We start from the raw sequence: 17,189 nt of genomic DNA, 5'->3' as shown, positions 1-17,189 counted from the left end.
CATCAGTTCAAACTGCTGTACGTGTGTATAAGTTATTTGGATGCATTGTCACACTGCCAAGGTCTGGAAGAAGACCCAAACTGTCCCCCTCAGATGAGAGGAAATTGGTTAGGATGTTGAGCAACAACCTGTAGCCACCATGGCTCAAGCCTGCCATGAAGTCAAAACTCCTGGGACCCCAGCTTCACAGACAGAGAGTGTTGACCTAGAAAGAAGCCCCTGCTCCAAATTCAACAACGTGAAGCTTGACTTTAATTTACAGCTGCCCACATAGAAAAGCAAATGCCCTGTGGGGAAAAGTTTTGCATACATGCAAGAGGGGTATATGATGTAGCATTTCTTTATTAAAGATCTAACAATAACTGGGAATTAAAGTAAGTGGAAAATATTTCAGTCTTGAAGATTTTTGCTCGATGTGCGCTAGCAATGGCCTGGTGTAATTACTTTAATTAAATGTACTGCATATGCTCTCTGAGCCCGTCCCCACGGCTATGCTAACCATTTACATTTTCTGTGGGGGGGTTTTAATGACAAAGACAATCAGGAGGAAAACCTGCTGAATTTTACAAGAAAGGATAGAGGGGGCTGTATCTGCTATAAGGACTAAGATCTTTTGGAGTTCAGATGGAGCTCCTGAAAACCTCTTCTGGTGGCAATCCGCCATCTTTTAAGTTGCGGTCTGCTGGGGCACCAGCATCTCTGAGGACAGAAGCAGGCCGATTCAGATGTCCAGCTCCGTTCTGGGACGACCTCTCGACCCAGTGGAGGTGGTGAGTGACAGGATAATGGCAGCTAAACTGTCAGTCCTGTTGAAGAACACCTCCCACCCCGTGCAGCACACTCTGACAGCACTAATCATCAGCCCTTCAGTGACAGGCCACTGCATCCTTGAAGATGAGACAGAGCCCTTTCCTTTAAGCTGCTGTCAGACTCTACAAACAGGAGACCACATGCACACGCTGGGGACTGAAATCAAAGTGCAACACTGCTGCTATGCATCTAAAGATGGGAAAATATATCATATATACATAAATTTAAATTACATTTCTTCTACCGTATATAGAATTTTTTTTTCTGTTGCTGTAAAACATTAGTTATAAGTTTTATCCGTTTATTCTGAATTGTCTACCTTCCTGCTGTAATAATTAGATTTTCATCATCAATGGGACAAAGGCACTCTATGAGATGTGACATTTTCATTGCCCACTAAATAAAAATAAATAAATACTGCAACAGTCTACAAATATAGCCATTTTATTAATGACTTGGAAAAAAGCTTAACAACACAAGGGATACATGCATGCAGGGAAGTTATTATCCTATTATCCTCCTTTTTCCACAACACACATTTCTTACAGTTTGGTACTGAATACAGATGTGAAGCGATAAAATCAATTTGTGTATATGCTTGTTTACACCCACACTCACACCCACACACACCTCAAAAAGACATTTTCCCCTCAGTGTGACTTGAATACTAACAGTATTTTATCCTCAACTTGGCACCTGCAGGTTTAATCTTTTTTTTTTTTCCCAGGGGGGCTATATCTGTTTAAATAACCAAATATAAATTATAGTTAATAATAATAATAATAATAATTAAGAAGGAAACTACATAAATGAGGAACACAGATTACAGTTCAGATTTGTATGCATTAGTTGCATGACTACATTTTGATTCAATCCCGGGACAAAACACAGAAATTTCAAATTTCTGTCTTTTATAAAGTACTAACAACATTAGTAACTCTTTTGAACTTTTAAACCCACTTTTCAACATAAAACTGACGCCGTTTTCACCCTTCTAGAACACTGATCTTTGATTTGAGATTAGGAATGTGTGCTGCCAGCAACTACAGAGTACACGAGGAACATGTGTAAACAAAAACAAACCAAAAAACAAAAATCGAAAAAGAAAAACATAACAAAACCGAAGTCGCTACGTGGCTCTAGTTTTAAAGTATGCTTGATGTTCCTACAGTCTCCCAAGACGGCAGCCTCGCCGATAACACTAACGGAGCTTTCCTACACACTGTGATTAAAAAATAAAATTCAGAAACTCTCAAAGTTCAATTAACTGGTAGGATAAGGTTCTTATTCTACAATCGAAATAAAAAAACAAAACCCTACTGCCCCATAAAGAGGGAGAAAACAATGATATAAAGAGAGAGAAAGCACTGAAACTAAAGCGGCAGACTGCTGGATATTCAGACCAGTTTGTAGAAGACGCTCCTGGGTTCAGTATTTCCCTCTCTTAGACTTGCGAGCAGACTGCTTGCTGCTCTTGGCCCCCTTTTTCACTGCGGGCTCTGCAGGGGACGACTCTGCGGGTCGTTTGGATCCACTCTTGGCTGCCTGCTTTTTAGCTGCAGGCGCCTCAGGAGGCGACTCTTCGGCCTTGGAGCGCTTGGACCCGCTCCTTGTCGTCTCCTTTGTGGCTGTAGGCTCCTTGGGGGGCGACTCCTTGGACACAGGTCGCTTGGCCCCCCTTTTGTTTAGCTTTTTAACAGCTGGTGTCTTGGGCTTTTTTGCAGGGGCGCCTCTCTTGACAGGTGTGGCTTTAGATGGCGATTCGGATTCCTTCTTAGGAGCTGGTTGTTTTTTTCCCGAGCTCTTGGCCGAAGATGCTGCTTTCTTGGCTGGAGACTTCTTTGCGAGCGAACGTCCTCTGCCTTTAGCTTTTGACTGACTAGCGCTCGAAGATTTCTTGGTTGGAGGAGGACGACGAGCCTTTGGTGGAGGCCTCTTCGGAGGTTTCCTAAGAGTCGTTTTAACAAAAAGCAGTTGTTAAAAATAAATAAATAAAAACAATTCTCCACTTGAATTGTTAATCATCGTGGGATGGATGGCTGTCATTACAAAAGACTGGACTGATATATGGAGTAGGACCCATCTTTAAACGTTTAACTACAAGCATGTAATTAGGAGTCGAGCTGCAACAGGTATATGCACCTCTTACGGGCCGGGGCTTCATCCTCAGACTCTTCCTCTTCTTCTGATTCTTCCTCGTCTTCGTCTGAAGATTCAACTGTTCGCCTTCGCTTGGTCGGAGGTGCAGCATCTTTCTTTGGAATTTCTTTGAACTTGTCTGGGTACAGGATGGTGGGACTAAGGAGGGGACAAGAAAAAAGGATCAGACATCAAGAAAAGAAAGAACAAAGAATTCCAGAAGCTGCACAGACAAAGCTCCTTTATCAGACAGAAAGAAAAATAAATTAAGTATTAAAGGGTCGGGGATTTCCAGATGCAAGTGAAATACCTCGGGTAGAAAGGGAACGACAGCTGGTAGGTCCCGTTGAAGCCGTGACCAGTAATCTGCTCCATCCATCCGAGTACTTTACACTTTGTCAGGGTCCTCCGAAGATTGGCCACTAAAAAGAAGAGAGAAAAAAAAAAGTTCTGCTGGTGACGCCATTGTTGATGCAAAAAAAGTTTTAACTGAAACTTGTGCTATGTGTGTTTGAGCTGCTGGCTAATTTTTTAATAAAGAAAAAAGAAAGAAAGAAAGAAAGAAATTATAGTCCTAATCAGCTGCAGATATCAGATAGTCGTGCAGATCCTCCATCATCCTGAACAGCAGCTGGTGACGGTAGTCCTTGATATGCTGTGCAGATGGTGATGAACTCAGCTCAGTTCTCCACCGCCTGCAGGTTCTGAATGGGTCTCAGATAATATGGAAGAACTACCGTCTGCAGCTGCAGTTCACGGTGAAAGAGTTTAAGTCCACAAAACAGAGAGGCCGCAGAATGACACTGAGAACCTCAACAACAGCGACCCGTCAGTCTGCTGTTAATGAAACATGGCTAGCAGCAAATTAACTTTCAAAATAAGAGTGAGGGGATAGTTTACTAGCAAAACACCAAAATCATTGCAGAAGGCTGAAGGGCTCAGTCATAAGAACCAGGTTTAAAGGGTTCACCTGCTGCATTTCTTGTGATTTGTTTAAAGAGAAAGCGAGTGTTGTGTCTAGTTGTAGTTTCAGATGGTGCAGCGTGTGTAGATAAGGCACCCTTACTATGTCCATGTAGTGCAATCGGTCTCAGGAATCCTGTTGAGCCACGTAGGATTACCTAACTTACCTAACTGGTACTCCTTTCTGTCCTTGTTGGCGTCTAAAAGGTATCGCCGTAGAGTTGTGGTGCTGCAGGTTTTCGGTTCATTCATGGCTGTGATAGCAGCTGTGATGGCGTCCTCCAAAGTGCCACCCTTGAGCAGGACCTTGTTGCCGGTACGCTTCAGCTGGTGGGTAGAAGCACTTTAGGAAACAAAGTCTGCAGCTCTCTCACGTACAAAGAAACAACCTGTCGTTTACCTCTATGCAACAGTATAAAAGAACAATGAAGCCCGAGCTGGCACACTGACTGGCTCTGTGGTCCTGTCTGTGACGTGGAAACAAAGCGGGTCCTGAAATGTTTAGGTGTTAGTAACTGGTGGCAACTGCTACATGACTATCTCAGATAGGTCCGACTTTAAAAAAAAAAAAAAGACATTATCTAGAACTGCTCTGCTATTTCATTTTCTGTTAACAGAAGACATTTTTTTTGTCCAAGGAGGCCTTTTCTTAACCAAAAATTAAATGTTTGTTGCCCATTAAAAACAAACAAACAAATGCATTCCTCTTTTTTGAGCAAAACAAAGTGTTAAGGAGGAGACTTACCTGGAAAGTCCCCCTCGCTCCTTTCCCAGTTATTTGCTCCAGTTGCCCTTTCTCAACAGCCCTCACCAGGGCGGACTTCAAGACTTCTGGCCTGAGGAGTAAATCATCTTCAGCTTACAGCTTTTAAACACAATACAGTTAAAGCAGTACCGGTATGTCAGTACACGTGCTGTACAATCATTCCACCCTGGAAAAACAGTTTAAATATTTAAAAGCCCAAAATTACCATGACATTCCTGCCCATGATGAGTGTGTGGCAACTTCTGACCACAATGGCACAACCATCTTTTATATACAAATTAAACGAGTCAATGATAAAGAGCACCTTGCATCTTGAAACAACATTAGACAGAGAAGAGGTGATACGCTGCACCTGTTTTCGATGTTAAAGCTGGGAAAGTGCTGCTCCAGGTACTTCTTGATCAGGTTGTAGGAGGCCTCTTTGGGCTCACAGAGCCGAGTGATGATGAGAGGAAGAGCGTCTCCCAGAGACTCCTGCTTCTGAGCAGCTTTCTAAAACAACATCCATTTACAGACATGACAATTAAAACCAAACATATCCCAGTCTCGGGGAAAAATGGGGAAAAGGAAAATGCTGACACTACACGTTAGGCCCATATCAAACACTACCTTAATTAAAAAAAAAAAAAAAGTTTAAATCTCCTGCAAGTGCGTCTCCTTGGGGACATCTAGACCACTTCCTTTGCAGTCACCAATTTCAAAATTGTACCCTGGAAGTCTCTGATGATTTGTATGTGCAAAATGACAATTTTCACTCTGCATTTCAGCAGAAGACCTTCTCCACATCTCAAGGTGACAAATCAGCTAACGCTCACACTTCATAGCCATCCAGTCGCAAGTTACAGACCAAGAATTTGTCCTTCTCAGAGTGTCAATCTGCTCTGGCTTTGTTCGGAGAATCCCTTCAACATTAATTGTGGCATATACAAGTGTGCTGATGATTAGAAACACTGGATCCCCCCCCTCATTCTCTTACAGAGAGAATGAGAAAAATATGCATCAAAAATGAGGAAGTTGTCAGATCAGGGCTTCTAACAAGCATTTGTGATGCAGAAGAGTACCAGGAGATGATCGTTGAGGTGTAGTCACCTTTGTTTTACCTACCAGCTGTAGTGCACATGAACTGGGCTTAGAGCAAATCTCACAACTGAAATGATTTATAGCATTCATATACATGCTACATCCAGATGCTTGGCTCGACTTTAGGACTTCAAACACGGGGAAACTGCTAACACTCAACCCTGAGAAATTCCCAACACCTATAAAGTATTAAGACTGAGCATCTTGCAAGTTGTTGTGACGTACCTTAGACAGGGGAGTCTGCTTCCCAATGGCGAAGGTCCCTGAAAGACCTTTCCCCTTCAACTACGTGAGAGAGACAGTTAAAGCACAAGCAAGTAGACTTAAAACCACAAATCCTTGAGAAAAACAGAGCACTTCTGACAGTTTCTTGGCTCCTTCACCTGCTTGATGGTTCCCTTCTCCAAATGTTTCTTCATGGACTTCTTGATGAGGAACTTCTTCCTGTCAAGCTCCATCCCTGGGTATTTTTTCACGATATATTTCATGACAGATTGGTATGAAACTCCAGACCTGTCATTGCAAGACTACAAAGGAAACGGACAACGAATAAATAAATAATCGAGAGAGCGGCTGTGTGCCGAGAGATTCATTTTACAGTGTTTGCACACACCGTGATGGCTTCAATGAGGATGTTATCCACTTTGTTCTGAGTGCCAGCAAAGTTGGTAACAGGGACCTTTTTGCTCGCAGTGACGCTAGCCCACGCCGGAATCGTCCGTTTCACCTTCTTGACTTTAGACTTCTCGTACTTGTAGCCATCCTTCAACCTGTTGCCAGAAGCAGCAAGACACAATTTCAGTCATGACGGTTGATTCTTTAAAAGCGATATTTCACTGTGATCGTTACCACCCTTATCTTTATCACATCCTCACCTTAGTAGGAGAACATAGCAGTGTGTTGCGCACTGTCCAGCCGCGCAGTCCTTGCATTTGTCACTTTGTCCGTTTGTCACCGACGGGAAAGACAAAATGAAATTTGAGAACATCTGTCTTAATGACCACCATGGTAATTTGACCCTCACTGAATTGCAGTGCTAATGATCAATGTGCAAAAAAAAAAAGAAAAAAGGTGAAGGTCTGTTTTGGCAAGGTCTGGGAGAAGAAGAGGAGGAGGCCAAAATTCTATGTTACAAAAGCTAAAGTTTATAGGGGGAGAAAAACAAAAACAAAGGAGTCCGTAAAGGCTTGCGACCAGCCCAAAAACCGTGATCATCAGAGCTAAACTAAAGTGCTAGATTTTATTAGAAATGTGAGTATATATCACTGATCACTTGGACTGGGGCGTTAGAAAATCCTCACACTGTTACGATGCCACTGTCCTCTCCTCCTGGACTCCTCCAAGACTGCGCACATCTGTCTGATGGCTATGATGCAGGGAATGAATGTGGATGTGACAACTCACATCTTTTAGAAATGCAACACTGCACGAGAGGAGCAGTCTGCAGTTATCCAGCAGAGGTAAGGATAATATAAACAGATAAAAGTGCTATCAAAGTGAAATATCGCACTGTTCACGCTTGCAGACTATCTTATGGTGAAACTCACTCTTTCTTCTCTTTCCCTTCTCCTTCCTTTTCCGCTGCAGCACCGTCGGCCTTTTCCCCGTTCTCTGCGGGCGCCGTCTTGCCCGCAGCGCTGCCCTCGTCGCCATCGGCTGCTGCGGCTGATGACGCGGCCTGCTCCTTTTCGGTAGCGGGCGACTCCTCCGAGGAGGCTTCAGGTTCTGAGAAAGCATTAAAAATAAAACCTTAAAAACACTATACCGCCTTTATTTTTCTTCATAGTGTAAAGCTGATATTATTAAACTTACATAAAAGTATGACTCGAGGTCTTTAAAGTTTTTAATGAAAAAATAAAACTGGAAGGGAAAATACTGCATTACATAAAATGCAACATTAGTGTATTTTTTTTAATTAAAAAAAATAAACAGGAACATAAAACAACATAAAAGCATAATGAGGCTTTAGTGCAAATGTGTGATAAATCTGCAGGATTATGAGTCAAGTGACACAATTAAGATGATATTTTGAATTACTTATGAGACAAAACTAATACTAAAACATTTTAAATAAAACACTAATCATTAAACAACCAAATCTATATGAAACTGTAACTATATAATATAAATGTGAATGTATAACTGCTATAAAGTATACAAGAAACCTAAATTACTCTATTTTCCTAATAAATACTGGAAAAAAGAACTGGAGATGAGTTTTGCTCGTTCTGTGTTGAGAGAATGAATGATTGGTTGAAGTTGAACACTGCGACAGATGCCGCTGATGGCTGGCAGGGGGCGGGGCCAGGGTTTGACAGGGTGCAGGTGGAGGACTACCTCACCCTTACCTTTCTCTGCTGCAGCGGAGGGGGTCTTCTCCTGGGTCGGAGTCGCTGCTGCTCGGCGAATCGGCATCACAGGAGATTTACCTGAAGAACCAGAAAAGATCATGAGCACAACCATTGTTTGGCTTTGTGAGTGAAATTTTTGATATGCAAAATTTAATCACTTCGCAAAAAAACCCCAACTACATAAACCGTACTGTACCTGTGGATCAATGAAGCTGATATTTACCTGACAAATAGCTGTTTTTGTTTTTTAAGTTCTTTGAAGTTCGCCTTTTATAAATTAGTGCATCCGTAGATTTTATTTATTTTACAAGTAAATTATTAGGATTCAAGATGTGTTATTAACGGTATGTTTGAGTAGTTATATCACCAATTTCAGGTAATTTCTTCATGTCCGTCAGGTAAACAAAACATGCTAAACTTAAATCTTCAGAATGAGTTCTGAGGAATAAAAGATACAATAAAGATTTATAAATTTCACACTGCACATGTACAATTATTACAGCTCATAAATATCTGTTAATACTAGTTAGAAATTGGATAGGACTGTTGGTTTAACTGGCTTCACTGGTTTGAGGCCCATTTTGTGTATGCACAGGGTTAAAACTGCCGCTGGTGCCAAACCCCCTTCATTCATTGAGGCCTTTTATCCCCCAACTGAAGAAAAGGTGCTGTTTGCTTTACGCAAAACGCTGAGCGCCTACAAAACGGCGCAAAGCTTGCCCCGCTGATGGGTCAGTCTCTGCCAACGGATTTCCATCACGTCCACGGGAGCCAGAGGACGAGGTGCCAGGATTTTTCAGCAGTTTTCGCCATTTTGTCCGTCGGTTTATACACACAATAATGGCGTCTCACAAGGCAGATGAAATTCATTCCAGCTGCACAAAGTGAAAACCCCCGGCTGCTTCCCGAACCGTATCCGTGCAACTGCATGTTTAGCAAACAATTTCTCAGCACGCGAGCCAAACTTACCTTTAACACGTCGGGGAAAACGGAAACACTTTGGGCTAAATTTCTGCACGATCCTTTATTTCGATTCCTCTGTTTACGAGCCCCGCCCCGTTAGGACTGCAACGTGCTGCGTCACGACGCACAGCGAAGGATTCCCACCGTCGAGGCTGACCCACCTCCACCTCTATCCCCCTTCTCCACCCACACAAAAAGCAAGAAGAAAAAAAAACCAAAACACCAAAACAAAAGGAAAAATCTCAAAAGAACAAGATGAAACTGCTTGATACAACCGTAGAAATAATAATAATAATAATAAATACAAAAAACCTAAAAAAAAAAAAAAACTATGATCAAAACCCCCAAAACGAAACAAAAATATCACGTTAAAAAGGCTTTGTAATAGATTTCTATCTAATCCCCTTAAAAGAAATAAACAACACAAAAACAGAAACTGTCTAAAACAAATACAAAAAATAAAAAATTTAACAAAAATAAGAAACAAAAAACAAACAATTATAATCATTATAGTTTGAAAAGACAAAAGGCATAACATCATTATGTCACTCTGGATTTGAGTTTTTATAATTTCTTAATTATTATTAAGTCAGAATGCTGTTTTTCCTGCTTTTTTGTGAAGATATCCTTGAATTCAAGAGCAGTTTTGGCCACACAGGTAAATCCTGAAAAGTGAAATCAGAGAAAGTGTTGCTCACATGTGTGACAGGATATGCCTGGATGGACAAAGCTATAATTTGTGGGATCTGTAGTTTTTGAAGGGAACAATGAAAATGGTTATCTTGATTAAAGCTCCGAGTTTACTCTCCATTAAAGTGGCAGACATCCAACTTTAATCAGAACAGTATTTAGATTTTGACGAGCCAGACAGATTAAAGAAACCCTTCAGGGGAAAGTGAACAGCTAAAAACAAACACGTTCTATTACAGCTAATGGTTTCATGATGCTGCATTACAATGTGCTGCTGCTGTAAAATCCGCAGATCGTTTTCTTAATTGCTTGTTTTCTCTATATCAGTCAGTTTTACAACGCCCTGGGGTTTCTTTAAATTGTTTTGTCAAATAAGCTGAACATTTTCTAATTTAAGCTGCACCATTTTGCAAGAAAAAAAAAAAAAGACAAACCTCAAGTGATAAACCATTCCCCAGAATAGCAGCCAATAAACTGTCATTGACGGATACAAAGAAAAATGGCTGTAATTCCTCCACAGTTAACGCAATACTTTTGTTAAACCCCTCACTTCAATCCTGTCTTAATTGTTTAAAATCCAGTACCGGTGCTCAAAAACCTATGAAACCTGTAACAGTGACAAGAGAATCGACCTCATCGGTGAACGTGTGTCAAAGTCATTCATGCTAGGAGTGTCGCCTGCTGCTGTAAATCTAACCCAAGCCCTAAAAGCACATGTGATGACGGGTGCGTGACGTAACAGACGTTAAATATGAACGTACGAATGTTTACATCGAATACGAGCATGAGAAGAAGCGCTGCAATGATTTCAACTTCCCGGTGGCTCCAGGGGATTCCAGCTGCTTCTTCCTGGATTTAAAACTGTTTTTCTTCAAACACTGGCTCAGTTTATTAGACATACACACACACATACACACACGCGTCAAAAAAATAATCTGGCAACCCACCTTTCCCCCCAAAAAGAAGAGACGAAAACACGAGAATAAGCACTTTTTTAAATACCTTTTTTTGTCTTTAATGTATTTACAAGCTTTAATCTGCTCTGTAGGTCTGAAGTGTTACAAGCATGTCATGTTCAGCGACTCTGGCCATTTGCTTTTTGAAGTTGCTCATTCCATCTGAATGAATCTGGTTTGTTCGTCTACGTTTGTGTGACAGTTCGGACTTGCATCGCTTCTTGAATGCATACCTCTACCTCTCATGAGGTGTATGTACATATCAATGCAGAGCAAGCCAAGGCTCAGGGAGACACTTCTTGGTTATTACAAGATAACCTTTGACCTTGGACAATGTTAATAGTTCCTGTGCATTCAACTCCTCTTTTTTTTTTAATCTTTGCTTCCCCTTCATCCCAAAATAATTTTGCTTTACTCTGTTTTAAACCAAACAGTGTGGAATCCGGGGAGGCTGTTTATTTCACAATTATTATTTTGTTATTATAATTAATTATATTGTTATTTCTGCCGTCTTGTTCTCATTGTGAGCATCTGCAAATGTTAAATAACTTTCATATTTGCAGTCCTTAAAAAAATAATAAATTAAAGAGTCCAGAACCTATGTATCTTTTAAGTCTCTTCTTAAAAAGTAACAAAAGAAAAGTAAGTTAAAATTTAAAAAAAAAAATATTTTCTATGTATAATACAGGTATTTAGTGCTTCCACCGTTGGGATCCAAACTCAAAATGGCGGCATGTTTCAGAACCGTACCGCAGAAAAAAATTCCAGCCGTAAACATGTCGTCCTGCCCACGCAGCCATTTTGAAAGTTTGTTCTGCTGCGAGGATACAGTTCTACTAAGTCGCGTCCCCGGGTGTCTCCCTCGTCAATTATCTTCAGACTCCTCCTCTGCCTCGCGCAGCCAGGTGAAGAAGGCCGTGACGGACTTCAGGGCCACGCCTTTGCCCTGCTCCTCGGCCGGGTCTTTGCTCGACTCCCACTTGTAGAAAGCGTCCTCCGAGATGACGTCCTCATCATACAGGCAGTCAAAGAACATCCTTAGGAGGTCTAGAAGACAGACAAATATTCAACTGTCACCTTGTTTGACAAGTTCTTTTCGAAATTAGCTTAAAGTTGAACCCTGTTCCTTTTCATTCTAAAGGAACTAGAAAATAAATTTAAAACCAGCCAGAAGAGAAACAAGACTGATTGAAAAGTTACATTAACACAGTGAAGCCTTCAGGCAGGCAACTTAAACTTAAAGATTAGGCGTATTTTGCTAAATTTAATTCGTTTTTTAGTCGTCAAGACTTGAAACCAGCAAATGAGCACAGAAATTAATCAGGAAACAGTTTACTGAGGTCACAAATACAGTCAGCTGAAGACCATTTCCCCCCCATACACATTCTATATAATCCTGCCTTTTTGCAGCTAGAGAAGATGCCCCCTGCTGGTCATTACAATGAATGCTTGTTAAGGCAATACCAACTTCACCACAGTTCCATTTTTCATGCTGTTTCAGACTTAATCAGAGTCTTATCTTCTGTCACTGCTCTGTTTAGGGTGTATGGAATGGTACAAGACAGGTAGGCTTGCAGTTAAAAATATAAAACAAGGTAGATGGAAATAATTTTTTTATGACCGTAGTAGAAAGCTACTGAAGTCTAGTGTTTTGTTCTTGGTCTTGTTTGGTTATCTGTGAGTGTTTGTGCACCTGTGCATGTAGTTTATGAATGCAGCTCTATATGCTTTATCTGACAAAGTGACACTCTAACCTCTTGTCTAAATACAGTCACTACTAGTTTTCGTAGAATCAACATAAGCAGTAAAGAAAATGTGACCATCTTTTATATACAGTCTATTGCAAACCCTACCTAACCCATGTTGACATAACTGCAAGATATATTTCCTTGAAACACATTATATTCTTATACCTTGAGAACTAAACTGCAGTGAAGTTCTCATCAAGTTTATTTATGCAAATCCTCCACAGAGAAACACTGAGACTTTTAGTTCAATCATTCTTTACCTTGGAAACAGCCACTAACTATTAAGAATTTACTTGTAAGAACTCTGTGGTGAGATCAAGTTCTTTAAATGAATAAAAAAAATGTCTTAATCATTACATGTACAGCCACTTGTAGCCAGTATTTGAGCTCTAATCAGCAATAACAAAAGAGAGGCGCTAGTAAGGAAAGCTAAGAGCAGCAGGTTTTACTAGTTTTATAAACTATGATGCAGAACTTACTTGGAGGCTGATCGAGGGCAACGATCAGCGCCTGAAGTGCATAAAGTGCTTGCAGCTGTCGCTCAGTGTCTGAGTTAAGGTACTTGAGTAATACAGGCAATCTCCTCTGGATCATGGCCGTGTCCACTCGACAATTGGTGTTATCATCTGTACAGCAAAGCAGGAGGCAGAGTGAGTGCATGCTGAGCCGGCCCGCTCGCAATTTGGCAGAGTGTAAATATTGCAATCAGCGGTGGGATTTAAGCAGAACAGAGAAGTGTCTTCTCCAGGTGGTGGAGTGGCTTACCTTTCACTGCTGCCTTACACACAGCTGTCATCAGAGCCCTCAGGAAGGGAGACGAGCTCATCTGTGTTTCATCTAGATTTGCCTGGGAAACGGAGCAGAACTAGCTGTCATTGTCACATGACTCCACTTAGCAGGTAAAAAATACACTGCAACCTCACATAACTTTGCAGCAGCACATGTTTTAACTATGTTTTCCCCTTCAAACCATGTTTGGATTGCGTCCTCTGCTCAAACACTCAACTTCAACCACACCAGGATTATATTATACTCTGTATCAACACGTCACTTAACACCTACTTGTCCGCGAATGATCTGATACTCTGTTCTACTGTTCACCATATTTGCACAGTGTTTGAGTTATTTTCTGACATTTTTAGTAGTGAGTGCAGCTGTACAATGGTAAGTGGCAAATGGGTTGCATTTATGTAGTGCTTTTATCCAGAGAGCTTTGTAATTTCATACACACTGTTTGCTCAAAGCCAGGAGGCATGCTGCTGGTCTGACCATCATGAGTAACTGGGGTCAAGGAATCGAAACACAAACTCTGGTATTGGTGGACTTCTGAGCCCCAGCTGTCCACTTCTGTAGAGTCAGGTACTATAAGAGCAGGCTACATTAAAACAGTTGGCATGGCTTCTGGTTCTATCGTCATTCGAGCTGGCTACCTCAAGCTTGGTCTCCTCAGACATCTTTAACACGTCGTCCTATTCATGTATTAACATAACAGGATAAAGATGAAAACAGGAAAAGTAAGAAAAAAAATACAACTGAACAACAATGATGAAGCACCACGAGGTGCAGCGCTCAACATAAGAGAACAGAACAGAAAGACAGTGGAAGGCAGAAAAGTCACAAAAACGTTCAGTCCTTATATTTATGTCTCTTTTTAATTGCACCAAAGGCTGTAAAAAGGCACATTTTCAGAATCCTATATCTAAAAAATTAAAGCGATGGAAGAATAAAAAATGCAAACACCACGTCTGTTCTCATTCCATACTTTTAATTTAAAAAAAAAAAAAAAAAAAAGCAACACAGCAAACGACGGCCTGCCGCTCCTCCCTGCTTTTAGCCACTCGGTCACACAGTTTGTGTGATGTTTGAGCTCCTGAGTAACGTCGCTTGTCATACCTCCACCCAGTCAAAAATCTGCTCATCACTGGCCATATCCTCCAGGAGGAGTCTCTCCAGATGCTGGCTCATCTCCTCAGGAGACAAGACCCTTTCGGGCAGAGCTGCCTCAGGATTGGAGCTGTCTGACTGAAGAAACTGGAGTTTCTGTTGATGTGAAAATGACAGGAGAGGACAAGAAATGAAAAGGTGATGAAAAGGGGGGAAAAAAAAGGTTTTCCTGTTGTCTGTTTACATAGTTTTCTATAGAATTCCTAGGTAACACCTGATGACATCATGCAGATCTCAAAAAACAGCAACACATGAGCGATGAGGAAGCAGTGTGTAATCACACAATGAAAAAAGCTAAATTTTTGGACCCTAATGTTAACTTCTATCTGACCTAGTGACCAATGAAAGAAATCAAAATGTTGTCAAGTCTGAGCCTGACACTAACCAACCTGTTGTAAGATGAAGGCCTGGACATCCTCTCCCTCTGGAAGAATGTCGGTCCAGTTGAGGCCAGATTCCCTCCATAAAGAACCTACAGTCCTATGGCTCTGTGGAAACACAACAAGACAAAAGTTAAACCTCTCCCCTCACACACATCTTCTTGCATTTTCAACATTTTGAAGGCGAGGATAAGGAGCATAGATACTTACACAGATATATTATTCATTAGTCCCTAATCTTCATTGATTAAATGTTACTGAGGTCATGAGAACAGATAAAAAACAAACAAACAAAAAAAGTAAAAATAATCATAAAAAACAACAATATAACATCTAAGCATTGCTTACCATGTGTTTGCATAGTAAGTGCAGTATTTCAGATATAAGGATCCCAGCTCTTCCCACAGGAAGCAAGGGTTTGCTTAATTCACTGCAAACAGAGACGAAAGAAATTGAAGTATACATGTTTTTCCCCCTGTCACACACAGCTTTGTTTACAGCAAATGTGTTTAAATAATTGGTCTGATTGCACATGTGCAGATGTAACCCTCATGTTTTTTTTTTTTATGTCTGATGGAAGGTAATCTGAGACTAAAGTGTAGATAAATTGGTGGCAGAGGTGAATTTATTTCTGAACAAATGTAGCAAATCTTTCATTTTCAGTTATTTGTACCTAAAGAGCTCTTTCATAGAGAAGCCCCCCTCCTTCAACACAGGGCTGAGCAGCTCAGCCAGGTACAGCCAGATGTGAGGAATGTCGATGGCCATGTCGTCCGCTTGCTCCAGCGTGTCTGCAAACCTGAGAAAACAAAGACAAAGAGAAGACCAAGCAGTGATTAGATGTGACAGTGCTTCAAACTTTATTTCCACTTTAATAAACAATGTTAAAAATACTGCAATGTGCTTTTTAAAGGATATACTTTCACTTTAATGTGTATTTCCATTGCAAGATTGGTCCAAAATTTCAGTGCCAAATAAATCAAATAATAAAAAATGGGTAAGAAGAAAGTAAATAGAAGAGTTCTAGTGATCGATTGAGTATTGGCCACTAAGCAAGTGAACTGACCCTTTGTAGAACTGGGCCTTGGGCACGGTTCCCTGCTGCACCAGCTGGAAGAAGAGCTGGCCCATGTGGTCCCGTGTGATCTGACTGCGCTCTAGGGTCGACTCCACCCCAACGCGCACAAAGATGTGAAGCTGGGAGCCCAAGTCAAGCTCGTCCACACACTGGATAGCCTCCTGCAGAAAATGAAGATATATTGTCAAAACTGATTCAGCTGGAAATTACTGAAAATTTTAAATACTGAAATTTTCCATTCTAGCAATTATAAATCATTAAAATATCAAACACGGTTCATTATCTTACCCTGCTGGTGGATTTAAACTCACACAAATCTTGGTTAAAGCTTACAACATATCTTAAAGGGGTATGAAAAATACAAAATGCATGCTTGCCTTAAAGAAAATAACTTATTTAATCATGAATGAATCTTCTGGAAAGATCACTGTTAATATTCATGTAAAGCAGAAGCTTGCTGATGCGTATTAGAAGTTGTGCACCGTAAACTTCACCTACTGCTCGTGAATGTCATACCTTGTAATCATTTATGTGTAGAAATTCGTCAATAATAGACTTGGACTTCCTCTCGATCCCCTCCTCAGACAGGGCTGGTCTGTCTGGGGTCTGGACCACTGGCTCAGGTTTCACTGTAAACATATAAACACAAGTCCCAACTTTGCCTTTTGGTGGAAAGAACCGATGGCTGCTCTAAAAAGTAAGTTCAACACACCCCACAAATCTTCTTCTTATCTGGATTGAGTTACATAAACACTGACAATCAGGATAAACAGTCACACGAAGGTGGTTGGCAAATAGACAATTATACTCAGGGATTTCTAAACCTAAGCACCATATAGCAGTATAGTGTTAAAAAGTGCAGAATGAATATCTGTGTGTGCTTATAGTGTTTGAAGTTTTCATTCGAATTGAAAAAGTGCTTTATAAATAAAATCTATTTAAAGCCAGGAAGGAAAGCTGGCTGTGCAAGTTAATAGACTCATTACTACTGACTGATCATTAAACCACAGGAAAATCTGACTACATTAGCCTACAACACCGTAAAGCACATCAAGAGGTGTTAGATGACCTTAGAAATATTGAAGTAAATAATTCAAACTGGTAAGTAGGTTTACTACTTTTATATAAAGTCAACAAGCAAGTATATGGTAATACAACCCTAAAAATGTAAACAGGTTTCTTTTAATACAAAACTACAAATTTTCTATAAAATGCACCAAATCAGGTGTTCCTGAGAATTTAAATTTCCTACCAATGCTCATTTAAAAAGACCTCAGACTCTCTCACTATCTGAGTATCAATGTCCAGGAATGATAGGTAT

At 40.7% G+C, this 17,189-nt stretch overlaps 2 protein-coding genes across 22 annotated transcripts in view; both read right to left on the bottom strand.

Annotated features, from left to right (window-relative positions):
* Positions 1-1,238: 1,238 nt before the first annotated feature.
* hp1bp3 (heterochromatin protein 1, binding protein 3) lies at positions 1,239-9,211 on the bottom strand. 2 transcript variants are annotated; one of them, XM_086293249.1, is made up of 13 exons: positions 9,079-9,211; positions 8,107-8,187; positions 7,306-7,483; positions 6,634-6,696; positions 6,372-6,528; positions 6,142-6,285; positions 5,984-6,043; positions 5,031-5,170; positions 4,658-4,748; positions 4,080-4,239; positions 3,260-3,371; positions 2,953-3,108; positions 1,239-2,758 (listed from the first exon to the last, which is right to left on the bottom strand). In XM_086293249.1, the coding sequence occupies exons 2-13, from the start codon at positions 8,171-8,173 to the stop codon at positions 2,239-2,241; spliced, it is 1,848 nt and encodes a 615-aa protein (XP_086149375.1). In that variant the 5' UTR covers positions 8,174-8,187; positions 9,079-9,211; the 3' UTR covers positions 1,239-2,238. The 2 variants fall into 2 exon arrangements, with proteins under 2 accessions (XP_086149375.1, XP_086149376.1); XM_086293250.1 differs by lacking the exon at positions 6,634-6,696.
* Positions 9,212-10,745: 1,534 nt separating this feature from the next.
* eif4g3a (eukaryotic translation initiation factor 4 gamma, 3a) overlaps positions 10,746-17,189 on the bottom strand; it is a 69,139-nt gene continuing 62,695 nt past the window's right edge. For 18 of the 20 annotated variants that reach the window (XM_086293227.1, XM_086293231.1, XM_086293232.1 and 15 more), the window contains 9 exons: positions 16,385-16,497; positions 15,857-16,029; positions 15,464-15,589; positions 15,139-15,220; positions 14,800-14,898; positions 14,360-14,506; positions 13,232-13,313; positions 12,946-13,092; positions 10,747-11,765 (listed from right to left, as the gene is read on the bottom strand). In XM_086293227.1, coding sequence (XP_086149353.1) covers positions 11,584-11,765; positions 12,946-13,092; positions 13,232-13,313; positions 14,360-14,506; positions 14,800-14,898; positions 15,139-15,220; positions 15,464-15,589; positions 15,857-16,029; positions 16,385-16,497 — 1,151 coding nt within the window. In that variant the 3' untranslated portion in view covers positions 10,747-11,583. Of the gene's footprint in view, positions 11,766-12,945; positions 13,093-13,231; positions 13,314-14,359; positions 14,507-14,799; positions 14,899-15,138; positions 15,221-15,463; positions 15,590-15,856; positions 16,030-16,384; positions 16,498-17,189 lie in introns of all 20 variants that reach the window. The other 2 variants (XM_086293235.1, XM_086293240.1) reach the window with 1 other exon arrangement.

The sequence above is a fragment of the Aulonocara sp. 'chitande type north' Nkhata Bay genome, linkage group LG5 (assembly GCF_057382095.1).
Source record: "Aulonocara sp. 'chitande type north' Nkhata Bay isolate Kocher_YH1m ecotype deep benthic linkage group LG5, A_spYH_male_GT1.1, whole genome shotgun sequence".
In the NCBI taxonomy this organism is placed as follows: Eukaryota; Metazoa; Chordata; class Actinopteri; order Cichliformes; family Cichlidae; genus Aulonocara; species Aulonocara sp. 'chitande type north' Nkhata Bay.
The sequence above is the reverse complement of the archived record's forward strand: the minus strand, read 5'-3'. Positions and strand labels throughout refer to the sequence as shown.

What these genes read in the sequence shown, in the direction of transcription:
- hp1bp3 (XM_086293249.1), bottom strand. Translation starts at nt 8,173, where the DNA reads ATGCCGATTCGCCGAGCAGCAGCGACTCCGACCCAGGAGAAGACCCCC. An exon ending in AGCAGACTCCCCTGTCTAAG is followed by an intron (nt 5,171 to 5,983) that starts GTACGTCACAAC and finishes ATGTTGTTTTAG; the next exon opens with AAAGCTGCTCAGAAGCAGGA. An exon ending in TCGTTCCCTTTCTACCCGAG is followed by an intron (nt 3,109 to 3,259) that starts GTATTTCACTTG and finishes TCCCCTCCTTAG; the next exon opens with TCCCACCATCCTGTACCCAG.